The sequence below is a fragment of the Daucus carota genome, chromosome 9, assembly GCF_001625215.2.
Source record: "Daucus carota subsp. sativus chromosome 9, DH1 v3.0, whole genome shotgun sequence".
In the NCBI taxonomy this organism is placed as follows: domain Eukaryota; kingdom Viridiplantae; phylum Streptophyta; class Magnoliopsida; order Apiales; family Apiaceae; genus Daucus; species Daucus carota.
In genome coordinates this window covers 32,874,469-32,889,996 of record NC_030389.2, presented here as the reverse complement: position 1 = coordinate 32,889,996, position 15,528 = coordinate 32,874,469, and the positions used below count along the sequence as shown (strand labels likewise).

Here is a 15,528-nt window from a genome sequence, read left to right as displayed (position 1 = left end):
GATAAAAAATTAACTGGTGTTGAAAATGAATATATTACTTTATAATTTATTCGGATGCGATTTTTGTGTTTTAATTTAATCGATTGGATTCTTTTTTCAGTGATATTATGCAAGAGTAGTTAAAAAGCAAATCGAATCAGTACTCAGAAATTGTTTGCGAATATGAAGTGCCGCGGAATTCCTATGATTTGTGTTAAAGAGTCGTAATTAGATAAGACCATTTCTAAGATGTATTTCTAGTTTCTGTTACTACACGTATTTAAGATTTTTTATAGGCATTTTATGACTTATTTTTTAGAAAATTATTTATGTATAAAATTTAAATATTAAAATTTTATATAAAAATAAAATAAAATATATCTTGTGAATTATTAAAATACATGTTGATTTTTCTCGTCCAAAATATAATTAACTAGCATTTTACTCATATTATATTTTTATACAAAATTTATTATAAATTATTTATAAAATAAATAAATATGAGAGGTTTTCGTTTTAGTTGGACTGAAATTAGATGAGGTGTAAATTGGTGGAGTAATGCATATTGCATGGTGTAGTTTAGACGTGACTTGGACACCGTGTGAATGACACGGGATGGGTGTCCTATTCTTATCCTTAGGGTGAGTAGGATTCTGTTTGTAGCGATTTCCGAGGTGATATGTTCGTGTCATGTAAGCACGATCAAAGATTACAGACATGGGACCCTGTGTTATCTTGCTACTTTGTGTCATTAGAGCAAGTATAACGGTGTCCTGAAATGATGGCCTACACGAGAATTTAAGACACTGAGATAAAAAATGTAATTCAACACAATCTTAGTGGAAACTTGGAGCAAGTTCAATAGATACCTTATAATTTGTCGTAAATCATAATTTAAGCCGTTTGATGAATAATGTTGATCCAACAGTATTCTAATGATATGTTATATAACCTCCTCAAGCTTTATTAACAGGGCACCTCTCTTGTTCTATTCTATATTTTAATATAAAATCTTATGCTCACCTTCTTTCTCTCTCTACTTTATAATATGTTTTAATGATGAAAGATAATCTTTAATAATAAAATATTAAATATATATTAAAAATAAGACATATTGTTGGAGTTGAATATACATAAGCATGTCCTAAATCACTAGGATATCACATTTTATATTATATTTGAGGTTGTAACTAGGACATTGTTGGGCTTGCCCTTAAAACCCTATGACACACCACGTGTGTCTTATTTTAAGGCACTACTAGACTTCTCCTAAACTATTTTCATTCAAAAAATATTCACTTGTCTTACACGTGATTGTATTTAAATATATTACTCCCTCCGTCCCTCTGAATAGTTTACGTATACTGTTTTGTACGTATTTTGAGACTCCTATGAAGTATAGTTTCGTAACTTTTTTAAAAAAAAATTCTTGAATAAAAATTTAAACATCAAACTTTTTCTGAGAAAAATTTTAAAAAAATATATATTATGAAACTATACTATACTTAAAATGAGCGTAGATAAACGTGTTAAAGTGTAACGTAAAGAAAAGAGGGAGATATATGGAGTAATATTTTAGTAATAGGGCATCAAAATAAGACACATTATTAGAGTATATGTACAAAAGTGATGTCCTAAACTATTAAGACACTGTATTTTATAATATTTATAAGGCAATCAATAGGACACTCTTGGACTTGCTCTTACAAACCTTTTTACTAATCGAATTTTTTTATTATGCGTTTGTTATCATTATAATTATTTTCTATCTTATTTAATTTTATATAATTCTTTCACTACTCGACACGTATTTTGATACTCTTGTAATGTATGATTTTGTAACATATTGTTAAGATTTTGTTTTCCTTCATTAAATTTTTATCTCACGAGAAAAATCTCAAAAGTAAATTACATAAGTCATAAACTATATTTTATATGATTATTAAAGTTTTATAAACGATTTATCGAAGACGTCCAGATATTTTTGAGAATTTATTTTATCATTGAAAATTTTATAATTATGGAAGAAATCCTAAAATATTTTAAAATACGTAGATAAATTTCAAAAGTTTACTACTCCCTCCGTCCCACCCAATTGTTTACATTGAGTTTGGGCACGGAGCCACGGAGGTTAAGAAATATGTATAAAGTAGTGGAAAAATGAAAAAAAAGTGGGTGAAGTGGTGGGACCCATTAATTTTTAATATAAAAAAAAGAGATAGTAGAGTAAGAGCATCTCCAAGAGGCTCTTCATTTAGGCTCCTAACTTGAGGTTTGAGGAGGGAGAGGAAAAATGTTGCTCCAAGAGACTCTTAGTGGCTCTTTAAATCACTAAGAGCCTCTTGTTTCTCTCTCCTCAAAGTTAAGAGCCACCACATCGCTCTTAGCTTATTTTTTCACAATAAAATAATCATTCCCTCCAATTCACCTCAATCTTTCCCTCTCTTTTGTTATATTGGAGCCCAATGTATGAATAAAATATGAAATAGAGAAGAGATGTAGAGAGTATTGTTGGAGTTTGCACTCGTAATTTTGTCCTAAATTGCTAAGAGCATCTCCAAAAGGCTCTTCATTTAGGCTCCTAACTTGAGATTTGAGGAGGGAGAGGAAAATGTTGCTCCAAGAGACTCTTAGTGGCTCTTTAAATCACTAAGAGCCTCTTGTTTCTCTCTCCTCTCTTCTCAAAGTTAAGAGCCACCGCATTGCTCTTAACCTATTTTTTCACAATAAAAAAATCCTTCTCTCCGCGTCACCTCTATCTTTCCCTCTCTTTTGTTATAATGGAGCCCGATATATGAATAAAATATGAAATAGAGAAGAGATTTAGAGAGTATTGTTGGAGTTTACGCTCTTAACTTTGTTCTAATTTGCTAAGAGCCATATTTTTTATATTATATTTAGAAGCCAACAAGGAGGTTCTTGGAGATACTCTAAGAGCCATATTTTTTATATTATATTTAGGAGCCAACAGGGAGGCTCTTGGAGATGCTCTAAAAAGTAGTTTAAAATGGAAGGAAAAGTGGGAAAGTAGTGGGACCCATAAACTATTTTAGGAAAGTCTTTTAATATAAAGAAATGAGTTGAACGTCCAAAAAAAGAAACCGTAAAAAATTGGTGGGACGGAGGAATCAACAAAGTCCTATAGATCATAAATCCGTACATGGGCTCAAATTAAAAACCGAAGAAAAACAACAAAGTCCTGCTCTATCAAGTCCAATGGTAGTGTTAAAATAAGTGTTATTCCCAAGCAAAAAACTCAACTCCAATGAGATGCCAAACTTGAATGTAAAATAGCAAAATGCTATACTTGGTGCTAAATATAGAACCTTGTATAGATGGTGCTATAATTGGCATATAAGCATGCAAGTGAAAAAATACATTAATAAAGTAATAGTGACAAATATAGTTATGTACTTTAAGATTATGTAATTAGAATATAGCTTTATTTGGATATGTTTGGTTTTATTTTGCATTTACCATTGGATTACAAGTTTTATTTTAGCACCAAAAATCATTTTTTGGTTTCAAATTATAACAATAGCTACATCTATCTTAACATCACCATTGGACTTGCTCTAACGTAACCGTTGGTGACGGAAAATCACTCTCTAAAAATATCAAAAGCATGAAGTTTATGAGATTGATTGTAGAAGGTTAACGATACGTGACAAAAAAAAATTCAAATTTTTTATCAAATGATATGACAAACACTTGAAAAATTATGATTGGATAATTGACGAATCTGTAACAGAGTCTCATTATTATGAAAATGAATGCAGCCAATCAAATTCCGACACATCATTTGGGATAATTTTTTGGGGTCTCTAACACTTTCCATTTTAGAAACATGTTTTATCACAAATTCTTTTTATAGAAACATGTTTATAAAGTTCGAATTCTGAACTGTTTGTAACACCAAATTCTTTATTTGTACCTAATTGGAGTTACTTTTATCAAAACTCTTGTAGACAAATTCAGGAAAAAAATATTTTATCGTAAATGACACCTAAATTTGGAAGAATTTTCAACAGCTCAGCTTGTCTATAAATCATTTATAGCAAAATAATATGTCAAATAAAAAAAAAATAAGAATATGAAGCTTTCAGCTGCAGCCATTACAGTGCTTCTCTTCTTGGTAATTACAGGTATATTTCTTCTTCATGTATATTTCAAAATTTTTCGATATCGACTTTGACTTTTGAAATTATTTTTCGAGACGATTAAGAACCCTGTTCATGATATATCGTACCCCAACGTTACACCAAAAGATCTATATATTTTCAAAATAGATCGGTCCTGAATCCTAATACGATTTTTGTATATAATTAAAATTCCGTGTCCAATAATACAGGAACGGAGATGACGAAGATCGAAGGGGCGAGAATATGTGCAGAGCAAATAGATTTAAAAGGAAAAGTTTGTAGTGACCAAATTTGTAATGCTGCATGCGTTTCTCGTCATTCTGGAAATGGGAAAAATTTCCCCGCTCGTGGATATTGCAATCCGTCTGGGCAATGTGCTTGTTTCTGGTATTGCGGGCCGGGCAGATAATTACTTATGATTATTTATTTTTTTGATTGATTTGAATATATGTTTTTTGAGGGACAAGGAAACCCTATTGCGTGCATGTAATTTAAGGGCAGATAATTATTTATAATTGAATTTCTAGAATTAATTATGTCCCATATATTATATTTGGTCAATATTATAAATTTGGCAATAAAAAAATTCTTGTAAATTTTATTTTTTAAAATTTGTAATATTTTAGAACAGTTTGACATTTAATCATGAAATCGATCAAATTTTAACTGGATTTTATATAAGTTATATAATTGAAAAGGTATTATAAAGTATTTACAATATCTTCTAAATTATAATTTTTAATTTTGTACAAAGTAAAAAGTTATTTTAATTTTTGGTCAAAAATGATTAGATTAACTATTAAAAGTCGGGACAACTGAAAATCAAAGTAAAAAAAAACTAAGAATAGTTGACAGTGTCACAGTAATACAAGGAATATATGTTATACAGAACGGATCGGTCCGACAAGGAGCCCAAACAGCCAGCAAGCTTCAGTATAAGTAAATATCTCAGCCTACAAAGCCCAAGCATCTTGGAGAACATCATATAACAATCCAATATGATGATAGGGGTGTAATCGAGCCGAGCCGAGTCTGCCAGGCTCGCCTCGAGCTCGACCGAGCTTTTAATTTCAAGTTCGATGTTCAGCTCGTAAACAGTTCGTTAGGTTCGAGTTCGGCTCGAAAGCTCAAATCGAATAACTAAATATTGACAAAAATTCAAAATATGATCCGTTTGGCTAGAGTTCGATTCGTTTTCATATATGAATTATAAATAAAATATTAAATTTTTTTTTTAAAATATATTTATAATAAAAAAAATAAAAAAAATAGTAGAGGCTCGATAAGGCTCGCGAATCTTACGAGCCGAGTAATTTGAAGCTCGAACTTGGCTCGGTAATACATCCGAATAGCTCGAGTTCGAGCTCAGCTCGATTATTACCGAATCGAATTCAAATATCGAGCTCGAGTAACTCACGAATAATTTGGTTTGTTTACACACGTAGTTGTGACTAACAACAAACTTTTATTAATTGTTGGCATCTTTTGCTCTGGAGCAAGGAGAAGAGCGTAATAGGATAGATGAAGTGGTGGGTTTATCCTTTCCGTCAATTTATCTAAATTATCAAAAAAAACAAGACTTAATTACCGAAAAAACTATTAAACTTATGTAATTTTTTCATTTTAACCATAAAACTAATTTTGTTGCAGGATAATGCAACTAACTAATTTAACATATATTTGAGGGAACCCCATTTTAACGAATCCCTAATCATGGTTAATTCAAAGTTGACATGGATGTCACATGCAGTATAAAACATCAAATTTTTTGATTTAATTTTAAAAATTTACCTAATCCATTATACATACATCAAAAGTCAGTTATATTTACATTATTAATATTTATAACAATAAAATTTTAAATTATTGTCAAGTAAAAAATTTATAGTTAAATGGGTTGCGGTTTCAATTTATGATTTTTAAAATGTTAAAACCATATCTAAATCAAAAACAAATAATTTTTTAAACTTTTTATCTGCAACAAACTCATAGTATTTTATAATTATTCATAAAATATGATCCAGACAGGAGCCTAACGATTACTCCCTCCATCCCAAATTAGATGATACTTTTGAGAAAAAAATATATCTCAAATAGTTGAGCCTCTCTTTTTTCAATACGCATTTATCACCAATCTTCCATCCTTGCCCTTTCTTATTTATCATTTCCAATGTAATATCTTACTAATATTATAGAAAGTCAACACAATAAGTAAGAGCAAGTTCAACAGTGTCCTAGTTGGAGCCCTAAATATAAAATAAAAAATTATGTCCTAGTAGCTTAGGACATATTCTACTAACTTCAACCCCAACAATGTGCCTTATTTTCACTATATGTTTAATATTTTATTATTAAAAGTTCACTTTCATTATTAAAACATAATATAAAATAGAGAGAGAAAGAGAGTATTGGTAACAATTTATTATAAAATATAGGATAGGGTAAGGAGAGGGAGTGCCTCAAAAATAGAGCTTGAATGGGTTGTCCTAGTGATATAAGGCATCACTAGGACTAGGGGTGAGCAAAACCGAACCGAAACCGAAAAACCGAACCGAACCGTATAATTTTGGTTCGGTTCGGTTTCATTTTTCTGGAAATTTCGGTTAATTCGGTTTTATGGTTTGAACCGAAAAGAAGTTCGGTTCGGTTCGGTTTTTGATAAAATATTTCGGTTTAAACCGAAATAACCGAAATATTTATTAAATATAAAATAAATATATATTACATATATACATATATGAGATAACCCTGAATCTAATATTCTTTAAAACCAGCGCCGCTCGACACTCTCAGTCCTCTCGGCTCTCACTGGTCTTTCCGATAATCAAACTCATCTTCTAATCTTCATCGTCTTCTAATCTTCATCTCTTCTAATCTTCATCTCCAGCAACTCTAGTCTTCATCTTGGATTCCAGGTTTATATTTCGTTCGATGATTCTTGAGTAGTACATAAAAATCAATCATAATAACGAGATAAATGAGCGAGTGATAGGAAATAAAGTACCTCCATCCATGAGAAAGAGTCTCGGGAGTAGTGAAATCGAGATGAGAGATGAGAAGAAGTGTAGTGGAGAAGAGTGGCGTAGGTTAGCAAGTTGCGTCTAAATGGCGCACAGTTGCATCCAGCCCAAATAATGACTTGGCCCATCTGGATTCCTTTCAGAATTCGATTTTATGGAAGAAAAAGAAAAATTTCGGTTTTTTTCAAACCGAACCGAAACCGAACCGAAATAATTCGGTTGGTTCGGTTCGGTTTCAAATACTAATTCGGTTCGGTTCGGTTTCAAAAAAAAGCATTATTCGGTTTTCGGTTTTTTCGGTTCGGTTCGGTTTTGAACCGAACCGACCGAATGCTCAGCCCTAACTGGGACATTGTTGGATCAAATTTTTTCATCAAAAACCCTATATTATGATTTAGGACACTAAATAGGGCAACCGTTGGACTTGCTCTAAGGGCATAGATGGAAAAAAGATGAATCATTTAATACTCCTTAATATGTGTGAAATGAGCAAAAGACTCATCTAAATTGGGACGAAGGGAGTAATACAATCGAGCGGATCGTCTCCATGATCTTATGTTCATTCCATCTGCATGGAAATCCGAGCTAGACAACTGTAAAATTCATGTAGAAAGCAAAGGGAGCGGATCCCAATTTAAAGTTTTTGGCGCGCATCTCAGCCTCCCGCTACATTATTTTATCTCATGTGTATGGTCAAAAGTTGTTTCTTAATTTTCTCGTAAAGCGTCTAAAATCATCACTATTTTCTTGCAATCAGTTAAATATAGTATTTATTCAACAAAATTGGATACCCCAGGTCACCTCACCGCACCACCAAAGAAACAAAAGTGGAATAGAAAGTCATCTTTATTTAGGATAAATCGTTGCTTCCTCTAGTAAAATCTCGATTAACAACTCATAATCGTGGGTGATTTGAAACTAATTGAGGTTTCATAGTTTGTGACGGAATGATTAGTTATTGTATGTTTGTGCATTTCGAGAATATATGTAGATGGACCACGCTTTATCCTTTTTTCTAGTTCCGGGAAAGCAAAGCTTTCAGATTTTGACCGTTCCTTCTTACATAGATACAGTATGTTGTCTGTGTGTATTGCCTGTCTAATCGTCATAGGAGACTAGGAGTATCCATTATTGCATATATTTACAAAATTAAATCTCGATCTCACGACCAACATTCCCAGTTGTGTCCATACATTTCGATTAATTCCTAGGATCATTTTTTATAAATAATTAAAATTATAATTTTCAAAAATTAAGATAGTGAGTGACGTGATAATTCAAACATTATTAGTCATACATGTTTTCTATTCATGTTTCTTCTTATTTAAAATAATAATTAAGATAAAAATATAGAAAAGTATATAGAATTAAAGAGATAAAAATTGATCTAAGATATATAAAATATTTCCGAAAAGAAAGTGTGTGGATCATATAGAAATAAAAGTGGACAGAAACTTAGAAAAAATCTAGTTCCTTAAATGAATTTAATCTAATTCTACCATGTCATCACACGTAATTAAAAAATATATTTTTCATGATTAATCTCACTGGTCTCCTTCATCTTTCGTTTGACTTTTATATTAGTTAATAAGTTTTTTTTAAATCCAACTCCACTATATTATTTTTCATCTTGTAACGGTCAATTTACATCCTATATGTATTATATTTCGATATGATTTAAAAGAAATATTTTAACTTCTAAATGTCCATTTTAAATTTCAAAAAATCAAATCGAACATCATTTGATTAAATATTAAAATTTATTCATTTATTATCTAGAGAGTTAAAAATAGGTTTTAAATAAGATTAGTTATACTTTTAATATTATATTTTTCTATTTTAAATTATATAATATATATAAATTTCAGTCAAATTATGATAAATTTGACTTACCAAAAGAATAAACATATATGGACCCAGGACCATGACAATCAATTTTTACAATAATTTTTTTAAGATATATTATTACCGAAAGGCTTAATACCTGATATATACATACATACATACATACATATATATATATACATACATATATATATATATATATATATATATATATATATATATATATATATATTTGTCACAGATACTAATACCTGAGATATATTTAAGTGCGAAAGAACAACTCTGTTTTTTTTTTGGTGACAATTTACAAGGGAATAAATCAATGGCAGAATGTGCATAAATAAGAGAAATAAAATATATTACTCCCTCCGTAATGTTGTATACGCTCACTGTTTGCACGCATTTCGAAATTTTAATAAATTATAGTTATATAATGTTTTTTAAAATTCTTTTTTTAATAAAAGTTTAAACATCAAATTTTTATTTAGAATTTTTTTTTTAAAAAAATACTCTATTAAAAAACGTGTAAAAAATACTCCCTCCGTCCCTATTTATTTGTCCATTTTGGATGTAAAAATTTGTCTCTATTTTTCAGTCCATTTATACTTTCAAAACTAATTTAATGATAGTTTTTCAAATATATCTCCATAATTTCAATTTTCAAAGCTTGACTTATTTAAAATTTGGTTGAATTCATGTTTTCAAGATATAAAGTAGGGGTATTCGACCATTTTCAAGATATTAATTAGAGATATTTAATGAAAAAATTTATACAATCAATTATTTTTTGGTATGTGTTTTTTTTTCAAAATGCACAGATAAAAAGGGATGGAGGGAGTAGTGTATACATTTCTTTGGACAGAGGAAGTAATTGCAAACACGAGCTGATGTCGAACAGGGTCCGAGGCTCCTGGGCTTTCATGACACAACTACACTCCTTTTGAGCAATTTTGATGATTGCCTTGCGTGTACAAGTAACGTTACTACTCAAACGGTCATCACATACAAGCATAAATGATAGGAGTAGTAGTACTGTACCCCCTCCCTACTACTACTGTGATCTGTGGGTAACCCTAACGTCTTTTGGCTAAGAAAATTGCGCAGTTGACTCGCACTTGCATTGTTTATCGGTCCCGAGAATGAATTTATTACTGCACTCATGTGTTGTTAAGTATGCAATCAATACGAGTTAATATCGTTTTTTATAAAACCGATTATGTATCAGATTCAACTGGTACCGTTGTAGTACATGATAAATTATCAAAAAAATCTAATACAACTAATAATATTGAAACACAATATTTTATATAAACTTCTCATCGAACTTGAATTCGAATCCTGAATTTTTTAATAGAGCTCAAGTCGAGCCTACAGTATTCGACTCGGCTCGATTATACCACTGCTAGAAAAAGAAGAATAAGTTGAAAAGACTTGTTGGGCTCTTTTATAATCACCGTAAATCAGATCAGAAATTGATCAATCTGGCTTTAAAAAAATAACGAAGAAATTGATCAATTTACAACCTGGAATATCATAAAAATCCAAAACGGACACATATATTTTTCTAGAGCAAGGCTATTACTCCCTCCGTCCCTATTTATCTGTCCACTTTGGAAAAAGAAACACATACCAAGGAATAATTGATTGTGTAAACTTTTTCATTAAATACCTCTAATTAATATCTTGAAAATGGTGGAATACTCCTACTTTATGTCTTGAAAACATAAATTCAACCAAATTTTAAATAAGTCAAGCCTTGAAAATTGAAATTATGAAGATATATTTGAAAAACTATCATTAAATTAGTTTTGAAAGTATAAATGGACAGATAAATAGGGACAAATTTTAACTTCCAAAGTGGACAGATAAATAGGGACGGAGGGAGTAATTTTTCACGCAAACCACAACACTAGCATTTATTTTTTGATACTCGCTCTTGCTTGCACAAACTCATAATCACACAGTTACCCCCTTCCATTTCATCTCCCCCCCTCTCTCTCTCCCCCTCATTTTATCAGTCTCTCCGCCATCTCTCTCTCGTTTTATCAGTCTCTCCGCCATCTCTCTCTCTCTCAACAATGCCCATTTCAAACCCCCATTTGCCAATCCTCCTAACACTCACTCTCCTGCACCTCACTCCCCTCTACGCCCTCTTAAACCCACAAGAAACACACTCTTTACTCTCATTCAAATCATCTGCTGATACCGACAACACCAAGCTCTCTTCATGGACCAATCAAACCGACCCTTGCGCCACCTGGGTCGGCATTTCCTGCCTCGATAACCGGGTCTCTCGACTCGTTCTCGAGGACTTGCAACTCGCCGGTAATTTCGAGCCACTCACTTCACTGAGTCATCTCCGAGTCATGAGTCTCAAAAGGAATAATTTTACAGGACGCATTCCCGATCTCTCTAAGCTTACTGCTTTGAAGCTCTTGTTTTTGTCACATAATGCTTTTTCCGGCGAGTTCCCGGTTGGTTTGGGAAGGCTTTTCCGGCTCGATTTGTCGTTCAATAATCTCTCTGGTGAGATTCCTGTGAGTGTTAACGGGCTTTCGCATCTTCTTACTCTCCGGTTAGAAGGAAATAGCTTTTCCGGCGACATTTCCAGGATAAACCTGCCGAGTCTTCAAGAATTTAATGTGTCCGGCAACAAGCTCGCCGGAGAAATTCCGGGTTTTTTGGCTGGTTTTCCGGGGACAGCGTTTACTGGGAATTTGGGTTTATGTGGACCCCCGCTGAAGAACTGCTCAAATGACCCGACCCGACCCGGTATTATACCAGGAACCCGACCCGGATTGTCCGGGTCGGGCTCTGTACCTCCGGTGATTGTGTCTTCTTCTCCGACGTCGTTACCAAAGAATGAAGTTGCTCCGATAAAATCGGGGAATGATGAGCATGGTGGGGGTAGTAAGATAAGCCCTTTTGCTATAGTGGCTATTATAATAGCTGATGTGATTGTTTTAGCTGTAGTGTCACTGCTCTTGTATTGTTATTTTTGGACCCGGAAGAGTGGAAATGGGGTCGGGTCGGCGCAGATTGTAGAAGGGGAGAAAATTGTGTATTCAACGAGTCCATATCCTACTGGTCAGCACGGGTTCGAGAGAGGGAAAATGGTGTTTTTTGAGGGGGTCAATAGGTTTGAGCTCGAGGATTTGTTGAGAGCTAGTGCGGAGATGTTAGGGAAAGGAGGGTTTGGGACGGCTTATAAGGCGGTGCTTGATGATGGGAATGTGGTTGCGGTGAAGAGGTTGAAAGAGGCAGGTGGAGGTAGTGGTGGGAGGAGGGAGTTTGAGCAACATATGGAAGTGTTGGGGAGGTTAAGACATGAGAATTTGGTGAGTTTGAAGGCTTATTATTTTGCGCGGGATGAGAAGTTGTTGGTTTACGATTACATGCCTAATGGGAACTTGTTTTGGCTTCTACATGGTATGTTTTCTGTTGCTGCCTATATACATTTCATGACTTCTTTAATTTGTATTTGTAGTTTAAATGCTTAATTCTGCGATGTATAGATGTAATTGATTAGGTTGTAGGCTTAACTATTTGTTGGGATTAAACTTGTAATGTGTTTCCTGCACTAAGTAGCAACCGACATATACAAAGTTACAAAGTATATATCATTTCGAAGTAGTGTAAACGCAGAGCCTGGTGAGGTGCAAGTAAGGTATAGGGATTGGGGAGGTTGGGTGGTATGTAGAACCCGCGCTTCATTAGCAAGTGCATCATTGATGGAACGTGGAAGTATCGGAAATGTTTAGAATATTGATTTCAAATTTTTGATTCCTTGTAAAGATTTTTGATCATTTCAGAAACTGCTCAAAGTATTCCGCCAGTAAAATTGCCTATCATGATATTGAGATGATATTCTGTATTATTCAGCAGATGTATATTAAGCTTCAGTCCGTCTTGTCTGATTCCTGTACTTCACTCGACTAAGTTCATAGATTCTGATTCAATATCGAAGTTACATTGCATAAATAATAAAATGGAACCTGTTGTGGGGGTGGGTGTCCGGAAAAAAATATATGACCATGATTATATTCACGTAACTCTTAAGATCCACTATTAGTACTGGTTAACTCTTTATCAAGGTAGTTAGTGCTAAGTACTTACACTATCACTACTCACATGCGACAAAAGCAATGTACTAGGAGTCGGGTACACAAGAATAATGGGCAAGAAGATTGTATGTGTTAGGATCAGAAAAGTAACATGATTCTGATTATTTTTCTGATGACATTCATGTTATTTACTATTCCCTAGTCTCTACTTTTTGATCCCATGTTACCTAATATAAGCATGCTCTGCTGTTAAATTTTATATTCTGGCATGATGCCCTATTATGATTACCATCATCTGCACCAATTGATATTGTCATTATCCTGTTTTTTTTAAATCATACGCTTAAATATAATTATGTATTCTACGGTCTACACTGTCACGCAATGCTATGTTTACTCAACTTCCAATTGATAACAATATTCCGAGTACTAAAAAACAAATCTTACATGCAATATTTAGTCTAAACTTCCGATACTGTTCGGGTAAAAAACAGATGCACAAAGTTTTGTTAGTAAATGCTTCACTAGCTACCATATATATATGTATGTGTTTAATTGCTTCTGAAACCTAGCTTCGTTATTAATCTGACAGGTAACAGAGGACCAGGGCGAGCGCCACTAGATTGGATAACAAGGCTGAAAATTGCAGCTGGGTCAGCTCGTGGGATACTCTTCATCCACAACTCTTGCAAGTCCCTCAGACTCACCCACGGCAACATCAAATCCACCAACATTCTCTTTGACAGCTCTGGAAATCCTCGTGTTTCTGACTTTGGTCTATCTCTTTTCGCAACCTCAGTTGCACCACGATCAAATGGCTACCGAGCACCAGAATCACCAAATGACAGTGGCCGAAAATTTACCCAGAAGTCTGACGTTTACTCTTTTGGGGTACTGTTGCTGGAACTGCTCACAGGAAAGTGCCCTTCCACAGTGGTAGACGGCGGGGGGATAGATTTGCCACGATGGGTGCAGTCAGTGGTTAGGGAAGAGTGGACAGCAGAGGTGTTCGACTTGGAGTTGATGAGATACAAAAATATCGAGGAAGAGATGGTCGGGTTGCTGCAGATTGCAATGGCCTGTACAGCAGCCTCTCCTGATCAACGCCCGACAATGAGTCAGGTAGTGAAAATGATAGAGGAGATTCGAGGGGTTGAGGTCTCTCCATCTCACGATTCCCTCTCCGAGGACTCACCAGCTGTATCTGCCTCTGATGATAATTGCGGAGGAGCTAGTCAATGAGAGTACAGACAGAAACAGTATTTTTTAGCTAGTTTAATTAGCATTTTCATTAGATTCCAATGGTGCTGTAAATGTTTTTTTTCCTTGCAATTAAGCTACGACCGTTAGTTTCATCCTAAACTGCATGTAGTAACCTCAGTTTCTCCTAATCCTCATTTAAGACATTATTCATGTGCTCAAAGTCTTGTTTATTTCCCTTTGTTAACTTATATGAACCAACAAGTAAACTATTGAAGCATGTGAGCAAGTGGCAAGGCCTGGCCAGTAGCAATTGTAGATCATGATAAGCTTTACTAATAGTGTACTCCTTCCGTCCCACCACCAGATTCTTTACAGTTTCCTTATTTGGCCGTCCCACCCATTTCTTTACATTACAAAACTTTCCTAAAATAGTTAATGGGTCCCACCACTTTCCCACTTTTTCTTTCTTTTCACACTACTTTTACTCCACTATCTCTTTTTTATATATTAAAAATCAGTGGGTCCCGCCACTTCACCCACTTTTCTTTCTCTTTTCTACTACTTTATACATATTTCTTAACCTACGTGCCCAAACCCAATGTAAAGAATTGGGCGGGACGGAGGGAGTAATACTTTGGAAAGTTTGTCCATTTCTGTTTGTTTCAAGGCATATAAGCTTTGTCCATTTATATCCGTTGTGTGTACATGTTACATTTTATGCGACAGATATTACCCAGCGTAGCAGCTGTATTATGTTAATTTTTATTTTTCCTATGCGGAGAATATTATATTATTTTTTTTTTGATAATCTAGACATATATTTTGTAAATAAGTAAGTGTTTTAATATTTTTCGTAAGTGAGTATAAGTCGAATTCGGGTATCCCGAATAAATGACAAGCCTGCTATTTGACTGTCTAATTATGTTCGAAAATCTTATATTTAAATTGAACCAAATACAATATTAGTTATTGTATTATGAACGGTTCCGACCAAAATTATCGGTATTAATTACGAACGGCGAGAAGAGATTATCGATCGACTGATTAATATTGAAAGAATTAGTTGGTTACAAATAAGGTATAAAATACTACTTTTATTTTAGTAAAAGAAAATAGATTTTAATAGGGAAAATAGATTTTTTTACCACCCAACTTGTTATTTGTTTAGAAACCTACCACTGAATTATAATTTTTTTCTTTTTTGTCACTAATGTTAGGTTTAGACTTTTTTTTGTCACTAACGTTAGGTTCGGATTTGATTATTAACACTATGTT

At 33.4% G+C, this 15,528-nt stretch overlaps 1 protein-coding gene across 1 annotated transcript; it reads left to right on the top strand.

Annotated features, from left to right (window-relative positions):
* The first annotated feature begins 10,949 nt into the window (after positions 1-10,949).
* LOC108200300 (probable leucine-rich repeat receptor-like protein kinase At1g68400) lies at positions 10,950-14,405 on the top strand. The gene is made up of 2 exons (XM_017368409.2): positions 10,950-12,415; positions 13,643-14,405. Exons 1-2 carry the CDS (start codon positions 11,065-11,067, stop codon positions 14,290-14,292), a joined length of 2,001 nt encoding a protein of 666 aa, XP_017223898.1. The 5' UTR covers positions 10,950-11,064; the 3' UTR covers positions 14,293-14,405.
* The last annotated feature ends 1,123 nt before the right edge of the window (positions 14,406-15,528 follow it).

Coding starts and splice junctions, on each gene's coding strand:
- LOC108200300 (XM_017368409.2), top strand. CDS start 11,065: ATGCCCATTTCAAACCCCCATTTGCCAATCCTCCTAACACTCACTCTC. Junction 12,416..13,642: donor CTTGTTTTGGCTTCTACATG/GTATGTTTTCTG, acceptor TTAATCTGACAG/GTAACAGAGGACCAGGGCGA.